The sequence below is a fragment of the Calliphora vicina genome, chromosome 1, assembly GCF_958450345.1.
Source record: "Calliphora vicina chromosome 1, idCalVici1.1, whole genome shotgun sequence".
Taxonomy (NCBI): Eukaryota; Metazoa; Arthropoda; class Insecta; order Diptera; family Calliphoridae; genus Calliphora; species Calliphora vicina.
Genome location: NC_088780.1, coordinates 140,269,184 through 140,287,166, shown reverse-complemented (window position 1 = coordinate 140,287,166; position 17,983 = coordinate 140,269,184). Strand labels below are relative to the sequence as shown.

At 29.7% G+C, this 17,983-nt stretch overlaps 1 protein-coding gene across 1 annotated transcript in view; it reads left to right on the top strand.

The window, feature by feature from the left end:
• The window catches only part of Gycbeta100B (guanylate cyclase soluble subunit beta-1-like), a 332,225-nt gene that overhangs the window by 174,164 nt on the left and 140,078 nt on the right, over positions 1-17,983 (top strand). The window contains exon 13 of the mRNA XM_065508967.1: positions 2,705-2,842. Coding sequence (XP_065365039.1) covers positions 2,705-2,842 — 138 coding nt within the window. The remainder of the gene's footprint in view (positions 1-2,704; positions 2,843-17,983) is intronic.

Genomic DNA, 17,983 nt, shown 5'->3' with positions numbered 1-17,983 from the left:
TGAGAACAATTTGCTGCTGCTCCGTGTCGGTATATTGATATCCTATGTAATATAGCATGAAGACAATTTAGTTTCTCTTAGTAACCTATGTTGAAGTCACTTTAAACATTTATTTTGTATTGCACTTATGATAGTAGTTATTTTACCCACCAAAAGCAATGTATTGGAGAGTTTTTGCTGATCAAGTAATTAGTTAGGTAGCTAGTAAGGTAAATGACACTATGTAACCAGTATGTGAATCCAATCGGTTGGCTACTTTGGACCAGCTATCAGACAAAATGGACAAATGATCATCTGCTTAGGACATGCTGGGTACTGTGTTCTTAGCTACTTTCTTCTCTGTCTTGTATCCTATTCACTTCGACTGAATATCTTCTCTCGTGACTCTCTCTATTAACTGCCCTCTGCTGATACACACTGTTGAGTCCCCTCTGCTGACATTCTGCTCTTAACTCCACTGGTGACACTCTCTGCTATTGAATTTCGCAGCCAGTGTTGAACCCACCACCAGTCCCTGGCATTTCGTGCGAAATGCTGTCAAACTACATATAAAATATTTGTGAAAAACATGTGAAATAAGCTGGCAACCTTATTCTTTTAACTACGAAATAACATAATTTTTCGCAAATATGAACAGAGTACTAGGCTTAAAATAATAATTGATGAGATTCATTAGCTTTAATATAAGATCAAAAATGATGCAATCTGACTAAAACTTCTACAGTTATTATAAGAATTTTAAACGCATCTATTAAAAAAAAATTAATTTCGAACTTCTGGAGAAATTGAAAACATACAGTATTGGCCATAACTAAAGCACCCCCTCAATGGATTTTTTCAAATCATAATTTTTTTGATAAAAACGGTTTTTTTGGGATGTATTTTGTATATATTTTATTATCTAATATTGTTAATGTTCATTTAATATTCATTTGGTAAAAGATAATTTTATTAAAAATTAATTTAAAATGATAAATCATAAAAAAACTCAAAACGCAACGGACAAAACAAAAGCACCCTCTGATAAGATGTTTAAAAATTTGACTCGGTACTGCATATTTGGAATGTGAATTATCGGGAATCACAATGAATGGACTTAAAAATTCCAAAAGATAAAAATATAGGAAGACGTAGTGTGCAAAATTTAAGTTTTATACAGTTTATTGTGAAAAAAAAACAATGACAAGGAACAAGTACTCCAGTAAATTTAAAATTAAAGTTATTGAAGACTGGAAGACGGGCTTATCACTACATGAATTTAGTAAAAAATATTCAATTAACAGATCAGTAATTTCCAGGTTCGTTTCAAAATTTTTTAAGACTGGTCGAAAATCTCAAGTGCATTCCGGAGGTCGTTCGCAAAAAAAAAAACACGATATTTTGATTCCTTGATCAAAAGAGCAATACAAAAAGTTCCTACAGCATCAGCTATTCAAGTACGAACAAGTTTAAGATTATGCGTTATTGAAAGAACAATCCGTAGAAGAGTAGTAGAAGCCCGATTATTCAGCTGACGACCAGCAAAGAAAAACATTTCTATCAGCTAAGAACTAGAAAGCTAGACTGAAATTTGCCAAAGCCCACATCGACTGGAGTGTCCAAAAATTAAAGACAGTACTGTTCCCTGCCGAATCCAAATACAACTTAACCTTAAATCGAAAGAAAATAAAAAAAATTATTAAGCTAACAAAAACCGAGTGGTCACCCGGGTGGGTATTGGTAAAGCGAAGGTTAAAAAGTTCCGCTGGAATAAGGCGTGTACGCAGACCAAAAGGAGGAAGACTGAATCCTAAGTATTGCAAAGGAACAATTAAACATGGAGTAGGCAATGTAATGGTCTGGGGTTGCTTTTCTGGTCAAGGATTTGGACCAAATCATAAAATTTATGGGATTATGGATTGGTTCATGTACCGTGATGTATTGAAAGCAGTAATGTTGCCTTATGCTAGTGAAGAGATGCCAATTATAGGAAGCTTCCAACAGGATAACGATCCTAAGCACCCCTCCAAACTTTGTAAGACTTGGCTACACAGCAATAAGATTCAAGTTCTTCATTGGCCTGGTCAATCTCCCGATCTCAATCCTATTGAGAACTTGTGGCACATTGTTAATATGAAAATAAATCGTGAAAATTGTTAAAATAAGGATCGAAAATTTTCACGATTTATTTCATGCCGTTAAAATAGCCTGGAAAGGAATATCGAAAAACGCCTTAATAACATATTATCTTCTATGCTAAGAGATGTTCTTGTGCCATCCAAAACAAAGGATTTGCAACAAAAAATTAACTAAATTTTTTTTTATAGTATATCCTTGAAGGGGTGCTTTAGTTTTGTCCGTTTCATTTTCTACCTTAAAATATTTTTTGATTTTAAGTTACCTCTTATAGAAAGGTTTACTTTGAAAGTAATTGTTTATCAACACTAAACATATTAACAAATGAAAATAATACATAATACATATTTAAAACTTTGATTTTATACAAAAAAATACCATATGAAAAAAATTCATTGAGGGGGTGCTTTAGTTATGGCCAATACTGTAAATATCAAATATTATTGAAATCAGAAGAATAAAAATTAATTTTTGTTATCTACATTTTTCGTTACGTCCCGTATACTTTATTATTCTGCAATTGTAACAATCATACGCCTCGGTTGTTCTCAAGTTCAATGATTAATATAAAATCTCAACCCTTTTCTAGGTGGAAACTGTTGGTGACAAATACATGGCAGTCTCTGGATTACCCGATCACTGTGAAAATCATGCTAAATGCATTGCACGCCTGGCCCTCGACATGATGGACATGGCTAAAAATGTTAAAATGGGTCCAAATCCAATGGTAAGTTAACAAGTTATTTTCTATGTAGTTATTATTTATATATTTAAGTAAAATTCTCAACAACCATAAAAATGTTATTAAAATCACATTAAAATTTATAATTTTCAACAGAACAACAATGTTTTATGCAAAACTTACAAATTGTTCAAATAATGCATAATTCAGTAACAATGTTGTAGTAGTTGCAGCTTGTATAAAAGTTTACCGGAAACATGAATTTCTGCAATTAAATTAAGTATCCGATTTTTGTTGTTGTTATTTTGTTGTTGGCCATTAAGAAAACTTCTATGAACAACATAAAACACTATCGATAGAAGTTGGCTTTTTTGTTGTTCTATTTAGTTTTATTTAAGCGTTTCAAGTTTCGCTACGTGCTGCGAGTAGTTACAGTAAGAACAGCGTAGTGCGTCGTACATGCAGAATGTCAGGAAAACCATTAAAGCAAAAGTTTGATGAATGTTAAAGTTTAATGATCCGGTGTTACTTACAATGAGTACAATGAATTTCATTAGTAAGAGGAACAAGTGAGGTATTTGTTGGAAAAAATATAAACACGTGGGAATTGCGATTAAAATATGGTTGTTTAGTAGTTAGTGTAAATTGTTTTGCGAAATTAACAATGCCCTGTTTAAACTAGAGCCAATATTGCGTAAAAACAAACAATATCAGTTTTAAAGTTAAATGTTAAATGTTGAATTTGTATTTATCTTCTTATTTGCCAATAGTTTTGTATTCATAAATACTTAAATTAGTTTAATTGTTACATTATGCAGCTCAGCGTAGCCGTCTAAAATATATGCACTAAAGTCCAAATAATTTGTATTTGTTTAACCTGTCGTCAAGTCAACATTGTCAATTCATGTTATGATGTAACATCAAATGTAATCGACGCACAGTGGTATGAGAAAAAAAAAGATGGAAATAAATCTGTAACTTCCTAAGTCCTTAGTCCAATTTCAATGAAATTTCACATGCGCAAAGAGGAAGTATTGTCGAGGTAAGTCTTGAATTTGGACCTCATGAACCCACCACGAGGGGACACCTCGGGTATGTTCAATTTTAAAAATGATCCTATTTATTCGTTTGTGTTCCGATTTCAAAAAACTTACATATATAGAATCTTCTCATCGAGCACTACATGAACTAAATTATCTGCTAGTTGTTAAATTTTCTCTAATTAATTTGCCACGTAAAAAACATATGGTAGACATGTTATATATCAATGGATAGAGGATTTTGTCTACTTTCCACTAACGTATATAACTTTTGACAATTAACAAATTCATGGAATACTTTTTTGAATAATATGACAAAAAATGTTTTGGCATAGATACAAATTTTTCAAATTGAAATAAAATTTTTATTAATGAATATTTTGTAATGAAATTTTACACTTATGTGTATAGTTTTTTTTTTTTGGAAATCGAAAAATGGAAACAAATTTTAAAATTTGTAATCAGGAATCCCGCAGTTCACAACAAATTAGTGATAAATTCCAAAAATGGGATTTTTTTGTTTTTTGGCTATAATTTCCATACTAGGGGTGGGGTTATCGGAACCCGTTACAAAATAATTGAGAACATAGTGGGCCATCTAAAATAGATGATTATAATTTGATATCCACTATGCGGTTTAAGAATTTTTGCCCTAAAGTTGAATTTTAGATAAAAAAAATATACATTTTTTGAATGGACCTGGTCCCCTCGGTATCACAAATTATAATTTTTTTTTCATTTAAAATATTTGATGTAAAGTTAGCTTTTCAAAAAGTATAAATTCATTATACATCCTCTTAGAAATTTTTTAGATAACTTAAAAAGAATAAAAGTACTTTTTTCCCCAAAAAATAGCGAAAAATCGACTTTTTTATGTTTTTAAATTCAAATGCATGTCACTTTGGACTCAGCCGTGATTTTTAACCAATTATTTCTTTATTTGATATACACATCTGTTGTTAATCCTATAAAAAAAGTGGAGAAAATCGGGAAATATTTGGAACCGCGGTCATCAAAAAACTGGAGTAGGGTGGATAAAAATGTTGAAAATTTAATTTTCAAATGCGAATATCTCCTAAGCTATAAAATATACTTGATAACTACGTAGTAGTACTCGATGAGAAGATTCTATATATGTAAGTTTTTTGAAATCGGAACACAAACGAAGAAATAGGATCATTTTTAAAATTGAACATACCTGAGGTGTCCTACTTTAGGGACCCCTGGTCCCGCTCGTTGTGGGGTCATGAGGTCCGAGTTCAAAATTTAAACTCGAAAACTCTTCCTCTCTGCGCATGTGAAATTTAAATTGGACTAAGGGTTTAGAAGTTCCAGATTTATATCCATATTTTTTTTTCTCATACCACTGTGCGACGTGACAAACCAGGGAAATGGCAAACACAACCCAATTACTGATACTCAACTGTTCCCACTGAAATGTAACTATCTGAATTTTCATTATTTTAGCCAAAAAATGGACATAATTAGGAAAGTTATTAAAATATAGATAATAAACCTGAAAGTGCGCACGTACGACCAAATATTCAACACATGATGCTGAATATGGGATGATCCGGATTCATGCAATCCATTTGTATTGGAACCAGATGTTAAAATTTTTTAGCTTCATTCAACTATTGATGGTTCAATCTATGTTAATTCAAATCTAATCCAAATTGAATAACAATATTTTTTCTTCACTCAGTGTTGAATTGAAAAAAAATTGTGTAAAGTTTATTTGTAATAGAGTTGCATTAGAAAAAAGTTTATAATTCATTCGTTTGGGTTAACCAAAATTGTTGGTGAAAAAAAAATTGGGTTAAAAATATTTTTCTAGATTTTGAACCATTGTAGGTTCGTTGGCGTTATATAACTCATTTGAAAGGTCTATTAATTAGATTTATTTTGTCTTTGTTAATGACATAGTAATACGGATACAGATAAACAAAATGATCGAGGTAGTCAAGATTTTTAAGTTAGGTTAAGGTCCGGTGACTGCGAACGCCATTCCATAAGATGTACTTTGTTGACAGCAAACCAGTCTTTTGCAAATTTTGAGGAGTGCTTCTGATACTAGTCATAACAATGTGTATTGTTTCTAGATTATTCGCATAGTATCGATATTTAACGACACTCAAGAAAATATAGTCAAAAGAGATCGCTTAATAAATCACGATTACATTCTGTTGTAACCAATGATTAACCAAGTTCACATCTTCCATTTCAGTCCAAAATAAGGGCCGAACCACTCGCCGTTAACTGATGTTTTTGAATTATACGTTTATATATTATTCAAAATATATAAACGTTAACATTATGTATTACTACAGAAACCCATTATAATTTCAACTTTTTACATTTAAAATCGTTTGGCCAAAGTAAACAATAAAATATTCATTAGTAAAGAATAACAAACAAATTGCAAGAAATACAAAACAATAGAAGAATAACTTTTTTATACAACAAAATACAACCAGCACCTTTAACTGATTCCTTTTCTCTTCTTCTCGAAAATTTACACAAAAAGCTATATTAAAATTGATAAGTACGAGTAAAAAAAAAATATAAATAAACAACAAAATGATAGTTAGTTTTGCAATTTTTACATTATTTTACGTTTGTAGTTTGCAGTTGGCAAAAGTCTCTATAAAAAAGTTACTATATAAAAAAAAGTTCACACAACAAATCTCTGCACTAAACTACTGACAAACTACATGCAAACAGACAGTCAGTGACTCGTACTGCAAAGCAAATAATAAAGTGTGCCGTGAACTTGTGTAACAAAAACATTAAAAACTAAGACAGGAATAGAGCACCTGTTAAGTAAGTTTTTTATAGGATGTCATGAAAAAAATTATACTTCTACGATATGCATGTGTATAATAGAAAACTTTTTACTTTTCGATAGTCCAAATGTCAGTTTGTTTTGAGTAGCGTGCTCAAGTCCAAGTCAAATTGAATTCAAATTTTGACAATAAATGTGAAGAGCATGAGGCACTTGGAAAGCTATGAAAAGAACAACAGTAGAATCTGCGTCAGCAATAGTAACAATACTGTGATACGAGGGATGGATATAGAGTACTGCACAGTGGGGTAACTAAAAAAAAGTGGAAATAAATCTGTATTTTTTGATGAATACATATCTGTCCTTTATTCTCACTTAGTTACGCAGTAAAAAAAGGAAAAAAATAACCACCTCTACGTGATAAAAGACCAAAAAAAAAGACCCGTGGAGCCTCGGTGTCATTTTTGCAAAAAAACTGATAATTTTCTCAGTCTCATATCTTGCAAACACTTCGGAATTTTGATTTACTCTCTGAGGCAAAATTGTAGCCCTTGTCATAAAGAACAAAAAAAACTTCATCTTCAAGATCAAGATCGCAAAAAACTTTAAAAAATTCGAAATAAATTAAAAAATAATTTTGTTTAAAGCTCCTAAAAGTATACTTTAGTTTATAATAATTCAATAGTTTATGGCCCAAAACACTTAATTCCTTTAGTTTTTTCTTACTACCTAACTAAACGTTGTTAAGAATCAGTCCTAGGAAGTTCATATGTTCTAGAAAGTTGTTTATTGAGATCTCAGGTACATTTTTGTACCAACATTTTTGTTGATTGACTGGAACCAAACATTTTCCTCACTCGCCTTATAGTCCAGATTCTTTTTTATCAACTGAATTTCTGTTGATAGAACCGAACAATTTAATGTGTGCAACCGAATCATTCGACTGACAACAAATTCGGTTGCTACTACGAATCTGTTTTCTCTGTGCATGGACAATTTTATTAAAATCGGAATATCCGTTTAGTAGTTACAGATTTATTTCCACTTTTTTAGTTCCCTTACTGAGTATCGCCTGTATAGTGCAAGACTGTTACAACTCAAAATTTTTAATTTCTAATATGGGTATTGAAGAACTATGTTTTAAATAATCCTTCTGAAAGTTTTCGCATTTAGAGTGTATGTTTTCATAGGCACAATTAAAATAAAATTTCAACTCCAAGAATGAAATACGCTTCTTATTTGTAATTGTATACTAGCTTTTAAAGCACTTTAGCCTTCCAAAGTGTTTTTACTTACAGAGTTTAAAACAAAATATTTGATCTGTTACATATTTATAAGCTAAACACTAAAGCTATGTTTGTTTAAAATTGGGGAAACAATTTGATTTGATCTGCTCAAAATAACTTCCTGTGATTAGCTTGGATAATACAGTTCCAATTACACAATACAACCCTCGAGAAACAATTTCATACATATTGTCGTGCAACACTCCATATCATCTAATAATTGTTTTAACAGCATCTGCAGCTGACTCTCTCCGAGCAACTCCTTGCATATTTGAAAATCGGAAAAAAGACAAAACAAACTGAAACTGCACATAAAAGCAAAAAGTTTATGACAAAGTTTTCATTTGAAGCAAATAACTAACAACAAAGAGCAATGTGCAATAAGAAAAAATACTAATAGTTTATGAATTTTTATGCATGCAACTTTTGCTTGTTGCTCTAAATTTCTTGTATTTCCTTTACCCATAAATTTATTTTGCGAAAAAAAGTTGTTTATTTTTTTTTTACTATTATCCTCTATGAATATTTAAAAATGTTGCTCTGAAAATAAATGCAAACAAGAAAAAAAGTTTTATAATATTTTAATATGTTTCAAAACATTTATGTAAGAGTAAAGGATACAAAGGAATAATAATAAGTTAAAATCGTTTATTCTAAGTACATTGAAACAAAAATTTAAAAATTTAGGAAAACTTTTCAAAAACTATTAGTGCAAAGATTAGATAGCAGTTTAAATACTTATGTATTTTTATATAAGGAATGTAGACATAGGTTGGCTCATTTCTTGTACTTCTTGAATAGTCTCCTTTACATAAAAACCAAATGGTGAACATTTTAGAAAAATTGGATAACGTTTAGAGGTAGGCATAGGTTGGCACGTTGTTAAAAAATTAAAAAATCAAATTAAAAATAGTTTTTGTGTTTTATTTACCCAAAAAATATTCAATTACAAAACTTATAATTTTATGCAAATCTCAAATACAAAATTCAACATTTTCAAAATTTTTTTTTGTTAAAAATTTCAAAATATTCCAAAAAATTTTGAATTCTCATTTAGCAAATTTTTATTTAAATAATTGTTAGTATAGATCTAACTTTGCTGTCTGAGATGAATTTGGCCCCATATAAAATTAAAAAAAATTCATGGAAATTTAAAATCTCAAAATTTAATTTCGAATTAATATCAGAAAATCGGACAAATCTATGAATTGACAATAAATCACAATGAACTTAAAAAAAGATGGAAATAAATCTGTAACTTCTAAACCCTTACGCCGATTTTAATGAAATTTCACATGCGCAAAGAGAAAGTGTAGTCGAGTTTTCAATTTGGACCTCATGGGCCCACCAGGAGCGGGGCCAGGGGTCCCCAAAGTAGGACACCTCGGGTATGTTCAATTTTAAAAATTATCCTATTTCTTCGTTTGTGTTCCGATTTAAAAAAAAATTACACTTATAGAATCTCCTCGTCGAGCACTACCTCGTTGTAGCTATCAATTATCTCTTATAGCTTAGGAGATATTCGCATTTGAAAATTAAATTTTCAAAATTTTTACCCACCCTACTCCAGTTTTTTGGTGACCGCGGTTTCAAATATTCCGCGATTTTATCCATTTTTCTTTTATAGGATTAACAATAGATCTATATATCAAACAAAGAAAGAAGTGTTTAAAAATCAGAACTGAGTCCAAAGTTACGTGCATTTGAATATAAAAAATTAAAAAAAGGCGATTTTTCGCAATTTTTTTGAGAAAAAAGTACTTTTATTCTTTTTAAGTTATCTAAAAAATTTCTAAGAGGATGTATAATGAATTTGTACTTTTTGAAAAGCTAACTTTACGCCAAATATTCTAAATGAAAAAAAAAAATTTTAATTTTTGATACCGAGGGGACCAGGTCCATTCAAAAAATGCCTATTTTTTATGTAAAATTCAAATTTAGGGCAAAAATTCTCAAATCGCCTACTCGATATCAAAATATAGTAACCTATTTTAGATGGCACAATATGTTCTTAATTATTTTGTAAAAGGTTCCGATAACTCCGCCCCTGGTATGGATATTATAGCCAAAAAACGAAAAAATCCCATTTTTGGGATTTTTCAAGATTTTTTTGGGAATTGCGGGATACTTGATAACAAATTTCAAAATTTGTTTTTATTTTTCCATTTTGAATAGAAAAATCTACATAACTGTGAAATTTCATAAAAAAATATTCATAAATAAAAATTTTATTTCAATTTGAAAAATTTATATCTATGTAAAATTTGTCATATTTTTCAAAAAAGTATTCCATGAATTTTTTAATTGTCAAAAGTTATATACATTTTTGAAAAATCTTCTCAAAATCCTCTATCCATTGATATATAACATGTCTACCTTATGTTTTTTACGTGTCAAATAAATTAGGGAAAACTAAACAACTCGCTGAGTATTTACCTAACATAGAAATTCATAAAAAAGCATGTGAAATTTCATTCAAATCGGCGTAAGGGTTTAGAAGTTACAGATTTATTTCCCTCTTTTTTATTCTCATACCACTGTGCATCGTCAAACAAATTTGTGCAAACAAAAAGTGGTTACGCTTTTTTGAGTAAATATTTTCCATGTGATTCCTGCAATTTCCCTGATTTTCTAAACAAAATATTCTTGATACGTCAAATAAAAGTTGCATTTGGGTTTTAGATGAATAATTTGGAGTAATCTAGCTATGATAGATAATATGACACATGCTTTAATTAAATATTTACAATTAAAAAAATACTATAACATGTTACTGTTTCAAAACTCTTCTAGTTTATACGTTTATTGATTTTAAAATAAAAAATAAACTATTTCTCTTTCTTGGTAGCGCCCCTTTCCTAACAGATCTTTTTGTTTTCAGTTTACTTGCTAACAACAATGTTGCCTCTGTCCATCATTTATTTTATTTCGAAATTTATATTATATTTGATTTATTTCAATATTTTTTATTCTCAATACAATTAAAATGATTTGTTTTTTCCCCCAATACGTATGTTTTTCTAAAATTCACATAAATTCTCTTTTTAATGCATACAACATCAAGTACAATTGAGAAAAATTCCCAATCAATTGTCTGTGAAATGGAAAATAAAAACTTTATTTCACATTTTGCTCTCTTCAGTCGTTTTGCTTCTTTTGTTGCTTTGCAGTCGTCTTTCAAATGCTTTCGACAACAGTGAAGGAATGAAGTAGTTAGTGCAACATTATTTATTGACTGCAATTTCCAACTTCCTCCTCACAAGTGCACAAAAGCAAAGCAGAGAAATTTGTTCGGCAAAAAAGGAAAACATCGAAAACTTTTTAAAGTAGAAAATGTAATTTAAAGCAGGAAACGAGAAAGTATTTCAAAGCAAAAAAGTAGCCAACAAGTGCAATGAAAGAATGTAGCATTTTAAAATGGAAACATATCGGTGCCAGAAATGCACCTTTCCACACTCTGCGTGGAAAGAGTATGTTTTTTTATATCGAGGGAATATATTCAAGACACTATATCTTAGAAAACAGAAGGTTTCAGGACAGAGAACAAATTTGTATTGCGCTTTTAATAGGAAACATTATTAAATTCTTTATTCTACAATATATTTTTAAAGCCGCTACTAAATTCTACAACACGTCTAATTTATTTTTCAAATTTTGATTTATTGGCAATTTTTAAAGATACACAAAAATTCATTTTAAATAAATATTGGTGAATAAATTGAATTGAATTGTAAGAAATAAATTTTAAATTTTATTTATTTTGAGAGGTTGTTTATTGAATATTATTGAATTGATTTAACAAATCAATAGGTAGACAAGTACTAACCCTCCGTTACTCGCAACTGATCTAGTTTTTATTGTCATTTTTTTTGAAACATCCTATTTAGTTTTAAGCTATTTTTTGATAAAAATGTATTTATACTGCAATTTTATTTGTATTATTCTTTTAAATACTTCGAATGTAATATTGTTTTTATGTTTTCGAAATAAAAATTGAAGAGGTTATTTTCAAACCCGCCTTTCTTCTATTGATATCAATTTGATACATTGCGACTAGTCTCGATTTGAAAATGATTGCGACTAAAGGAAGGTTAAAAAATAAAATACAATTATAATTAATATAGTAAAACAATCGTTTTATCTTTAGTTAATCCATCCAGAATTAAAAGTATCTTAAACAAATTTGTACTCCGTATTTGTAAACCTTACAAATTATTTCACTTATTTGAAGTTAATTCGAACACGTATCTCAACGTAATCTACCAAAAGGTACTTTTTACCATCTGTTACAACTTGGAAGATATAAAAGTGACAATAATTTTGATTTAATTTAAAGGCCTATACAGTATATCCGAGGCCGGGTCAATAAGTCTGTGATTTTTTGAATTTTTCACCTCAATCGCTCCTGTCAACAGGTATCTGTCAGTTGACTCCTGTAAAAATTTGAACAAGCTGTGTCAATTAGTTTGTGTTTGACAACTATCGTGACTTGAGGAGAAAAAGAAAAACAGTTAATTTCATGCATTACTTTTTGCGGAAAAAAATTATCACTCAAACCATTGCTAAGCTTGATAAATACTATGGGAACTCTGCACCATCAATTTCAATGGTAAAAACATGGTTTACAGAATTTCGTTGTGGCCTTACAAGCACGGAAGTTTCCGATCGATCTGGTCGCCCAGTTTAGGTCTCTACAACCCAAACAATTGAAAAAATTCACGATATGGTGTTGTTCGATCTGAGATTGAAAGTGCTAGAGATTATGGAAGCCACATGCATACACGCAGAGAAAAAACATGGTTGTGGTAACCATAAACTAAGAGCAACATATTATGATCAGATTTTTGCTTGTAGTCCAAAACATATTATGATCATTATTAGTATCATAAAATATCATAATATGTTCTGAAATAATCAAATTATGATAAAAATCAATCATAATATGTTTTGAAATAATCATATTATGATATATATCAATCATAATATGACCCAAGGTCATCATATTTATGACCCAATTAAATCATATTATGATCCAAAATAATCATATTATTATTAAAATTTATTTTTGGAAATACAAAATTTTAATAGGTTTTAGTTTTAAAGTACTAAATTCACAATTAAAATATTATTGATTGAATCAAATTTATTGTTAAAGATAATATACAAATAAAACTATAGAGCGAATGGGAATTACAGACACTCAAAATTTACTTGTAAAAATAACATAGCTGAGACAAACACCAACACTCACAAATGGTGGGAAAACAGACAATTAAAAGTAAACATATTTTGTTTGCATCTTAAACATATTATGACTACATTTATTATTGTAGTCATAATATGTTAACATCTTAAACATATTATGACTACGCGTATATAAACTTAACATTTAATGGTTGTACATAAAAATAATATGTTTACCTAATTATCATTATTTAGTTGTTCGAAAACCATATTCATATTTATAATTGCGATGAAAATATAAACGTTTACAGTAACTATAATATTGTTGAAATTAAATTAAAACAATAATTATATTTTTACGACAACAATATATTGTTACAGAGAACATAGTATAGTTGTCGTAACCATGTCCAACCATGTTTTTTCTCTGCGTGTATGATATGACTCAGTAGTATAAATTTTGAATGACTATTTGGGTATAAGCAGGTTTTCCGCAAGATGGGTGCAGCGTTTGCTCACAATCGACTCCAATGCAATCGTGTGACATTTTCGCTGGACAGTTTGGCAATGGACGAAACGCGGATTCACTACAACTCACCAGAGATAAAACAGCAGTCAAAACAGTGGGTTCTTGGGGTGTAGAAGGCCGATTAACTAACTTCAAAAGAATAAAACAATCAATGGTCAAGAAAAAGAGACAATGTAAGGGAGATGAAGTCATCTCACAAACAAATTTTGGAAGGGATACAAAAAATGGAGATAGGTTAGACAAAGTGTATAGAGCTCGGTGAGTATGATGAAAAATAAAATGATTTTTTGTTCAAAAAGTCTCGGACTTATTGACTCGCCCTAGGAATTACAAAAATGTCAGTAAATTGCAAAAAAAAAATATGTTTCTCTTTAAAATTTATACCACGAATTGTACATTAAAAAAACCTTAAGCAGTTGTTTTCAAGAGCGCAGCAAAAAGCACAGCAAAAGCTGTGCATTTGGCCAAAATGTCAAATCCTCTAACTCTGAGAGTTCTTGATCGATATTGTTGAAAAATATTGTCTGAATTACTATCCAATAAGACTAACCTTGGTCCGAACGGTAGACATGGATTTCAATGGTTGGTTCATTTGACATGAAATCCCCCATATATATAGAAGAAGATTACTTGAGTAAACAATTTATCTCTAAATTGTGTATAATGCATTATTCGCTAGTCTATCAACACTATTGTTTTAGATATTTAAAAAAATGACTTATATTGAAATATTTGCCACCGTAAGGAATAGTTCAGATACATATCTAAAATGGAACGTATATTAATTTAAAATTACTCCCTGTATGAAAAATAATTCCTTCCTGTTGTGATATTAAAAAACTTGCTAAATCATATATTTTTATAACAGTTTTTTGACAATATATATAATTAGTATATACATATAAAAGAATATAATACTTTTTTATCTTTAAAAAACTGTATGCACCTCCTACAACTATTCATTTACATCAACAATTTTTCCACATCAACAAACTGTTGCAAACATTTCACCAACTCTCATATACACTTATTTACCCTTCGTAATGCAGCGTCATGTAACCTAAAATTATGGCAACTTAAAATCCTTCCAAAAAGAAAAAGTTTTTTGAGCATTTATTTATGGCAAATAAATTCACACTATACGAGCATAAAAGTAGGCCAAAGTTATGATAAAAATAAGGTATCGTACGAACGGTACGGTATGAATAAGTACTTGACAGTCACATTATAAATCATGATAAGTTTCATTACATAAATACTTAGTAAACCTCCAACAAATACTTGCATAAACAGTATCAGTTACTCTAGCATGGAGCATACAAAAAAAGAGAAAAGTTGTAAATTTGAATATTTATTTGGTCTAACAGGAAACGGATGTTAGGTGTTTTTGTTTAAGATGTTTTTAAGCGATAAATTAATATGCACATTTTGGTTTTTAGTTTTTAAAATGTTGATTTATTTATTGTATTTTACAATTAAACTGTAACTCGGCTTAAAACATATGGTCGGTCAAGCCCGACCATATAATACCCTACACTAAGTATAATTTATATAATAATAATTTATATTTTTGAGTGATTTTCGGAAGTGGGCCTTATATGGGGGCTATGCCCAATTGTGGACCGATCACCATGAAATTAGGTCGTGTTATTTATGTCTATATTAAAGTTTACTATGTTGAATTTTGTGTGTTTACCAACATTTTTAAGCGATTTATACACGTTAAAATGATTTTCGGAAGCGGGTCTATATGGCAGCTATGACTAATTATTGACCGATCGTAACAAAATTTGGTGACATGAATTTTGTATATATAAAACTTATTTGGAGCGCAATTTGTAGAGATACATTTATAAATTAAACATTTATGACCGATAAAGTCCAATTTCGGAAGGACATTTGTATGGGGACTAGGTGAAATAATTTGGTCCTTGGGCCAATCAAATTTCATCGAAATATCTTCAAAATTGCGACCTGTACTCTGCGCACAAGGTTTACATGGACAGCCAGCCAGCCAGCAACCAGACGGACGGACGGACATCGTTTAATCGACTCAGACATCGTTTAAAGTGACTCTAAGTCGATCGGTATACTTTGAGGAGGGTATTAGACTAATATTTTTGGGCGTTACAAACATCTGCACAAACGCCTACACCACCATAGTGGGGAGGGTATAAAAACTATTGATGAAATTGAAAAATTACGAAAAAAATAAAAAAAATTTAAAATTTTATAAAAACTTACAAAATTTCATGAAATAATCAGACAATTATGAAAAATTAAATTGGATGCCTCTCCATAATTGTTTAAAATTTTGAAAACTATTACTAATACTTTTATACAAAAACTCAAAAAAAAATTTAAAAAATTTATTTTTTAATCATTCATATCTTATTTTTTAATAACTCGATTTTTATGATTAAAACTACATATTAAAGCTTAAAGTTCCACCTCTTCAACAAAAAAAAACTTACAAAAATTCTCATCCATTCAAATGTTACAGATTTTTGATCCGAAAATGATCAAAATTGTCCACTGTGAGGTGGTGGGTGTTAGACCAATATCAGCATAAACGCAATATATCCTCTACACTATGGTGGTGTAGGGTATAATTCACTTTTTAACTGCAACTTTATACCCTAACGATAATGGCAGCACTTAAGATCGTTTATTTGTAACCAAAGTAAAGAGTAATGTTTAATTGTTTAATTCCATATTTAATAGTGCGATGTAACCCCCATGTTAAACAAACAACACTTAACCGTAATAAGAAAACTTTCTACAAAGTCAAATAAGTACATACATCTCAGTATATATGTATATTAGGGTGACGTTTAAATTGCACTTTTAAATTTTCGGTACTCTCTTAGTCAGAAATCGTCATCTAAAAACTAATTGTTGAACATTTGAGCAAAATTGGATAATATTTATAAATAAATATCATATATTTTTAAAAAACTTTTAGTGCAAAGTTCTAACATTGATGTTTAGAACAGTATTGAATGCAGATATAAAAGTGGTAATAAAGTCCTAGAAATTTAAGATTAAAGAATCAACGAAAATAAAATTAAATACACTGAGGGAAAAACTACGTTGCAAAATCTACAACGGTTGGTGTCATTTTGACACCGAATGGTGTCACTTTTGTAAACAAACGGGTACTAATCGACAACGCAATGTTGTTAAATTATTCGCGACGCATTTCAACGTGAGTTGCATTTTATAAGAGTGTTTTAATTTTATTTACATTAAAAAATTTTAAATAGTTTAATAAATAATAAAGGGTAATAGTGATGCAAGTAAATGGTATAAAAACCAAAATATAAAAGAAAGTGTAATTCTGTTTAATTGCGAATTTGTGTCGATGCAGATGAAGATCCAGGCAGAGAAGACCACCGAATCCAGTGACGACATACAACTCCAAATGGAAACTTATAGTTGTTATATTTATTTTATATTTAAGTATTCATAAGTATTGAATTAAAAAAAGGTAAAAAATAAAGAAATTGTTATTTATGTATATTAATTACCAAAAAAATAGAAATGAAAAATTGTCAGGTGTCAAATCGTACACGAACGGTATCAAGTCGACAACTTATGGTGTCAAATTGACAATGGTCTGGTGTCAAATCGTACACGAACGGTGACAAATTGTCAACGGTCTGTTATAAAATCGTACACGAACGTTGTCAAATCGACAACGGATGGTGTCAATTCGGCAACGGAATAGTGGCAAATTGTACACACATTTTTTCGCTGGTTGTAGTTGTCTTAAAAAATGTAAATTTAATAATTTTACTACCAACAACTACATTTCGTAGTTTTATTTATTAGAATCGAGAAATTAGGTTTTAATTTTTTTAAAGTTCGTTAAAAAAATCACAAAAAAATAAAAATTTGGGATTTGCTTAAAATTTTATGATTTATATTTTTTTGGTATCAAGTTATAATGGGTTTATGGTGTCAGACACTCTGTATATTCTCCATTTCAACCTCTATGGATAAATAGAATACGAACATAGTTTTTAATTGGAATTTTTGTTTAACTTTTAAAATTTAATGAATGGTAAAATGCTCAAATTTCCTGAAATGGTTTTTTGATAGCACAGAATAATTAATCGCTTTGAAAGCATCGAAAAAGTCCAACCTAATGTATATATACAGTGGCGGCCATCTTTTTAGAAACAAATATATTGTTTTTTTTTATCGACTGAATTGTGCGATAGTTCCAAAACAAAAGGACCAAGGGGTATAAAATTTAGTATATATTAATATCTCAATTTTCTAAAAAAATTTTTTGAAAACACAATGGTGACCAGCTAATTAAGACTAAAATTGTTTGCTAAATTCCATGTGATTCTT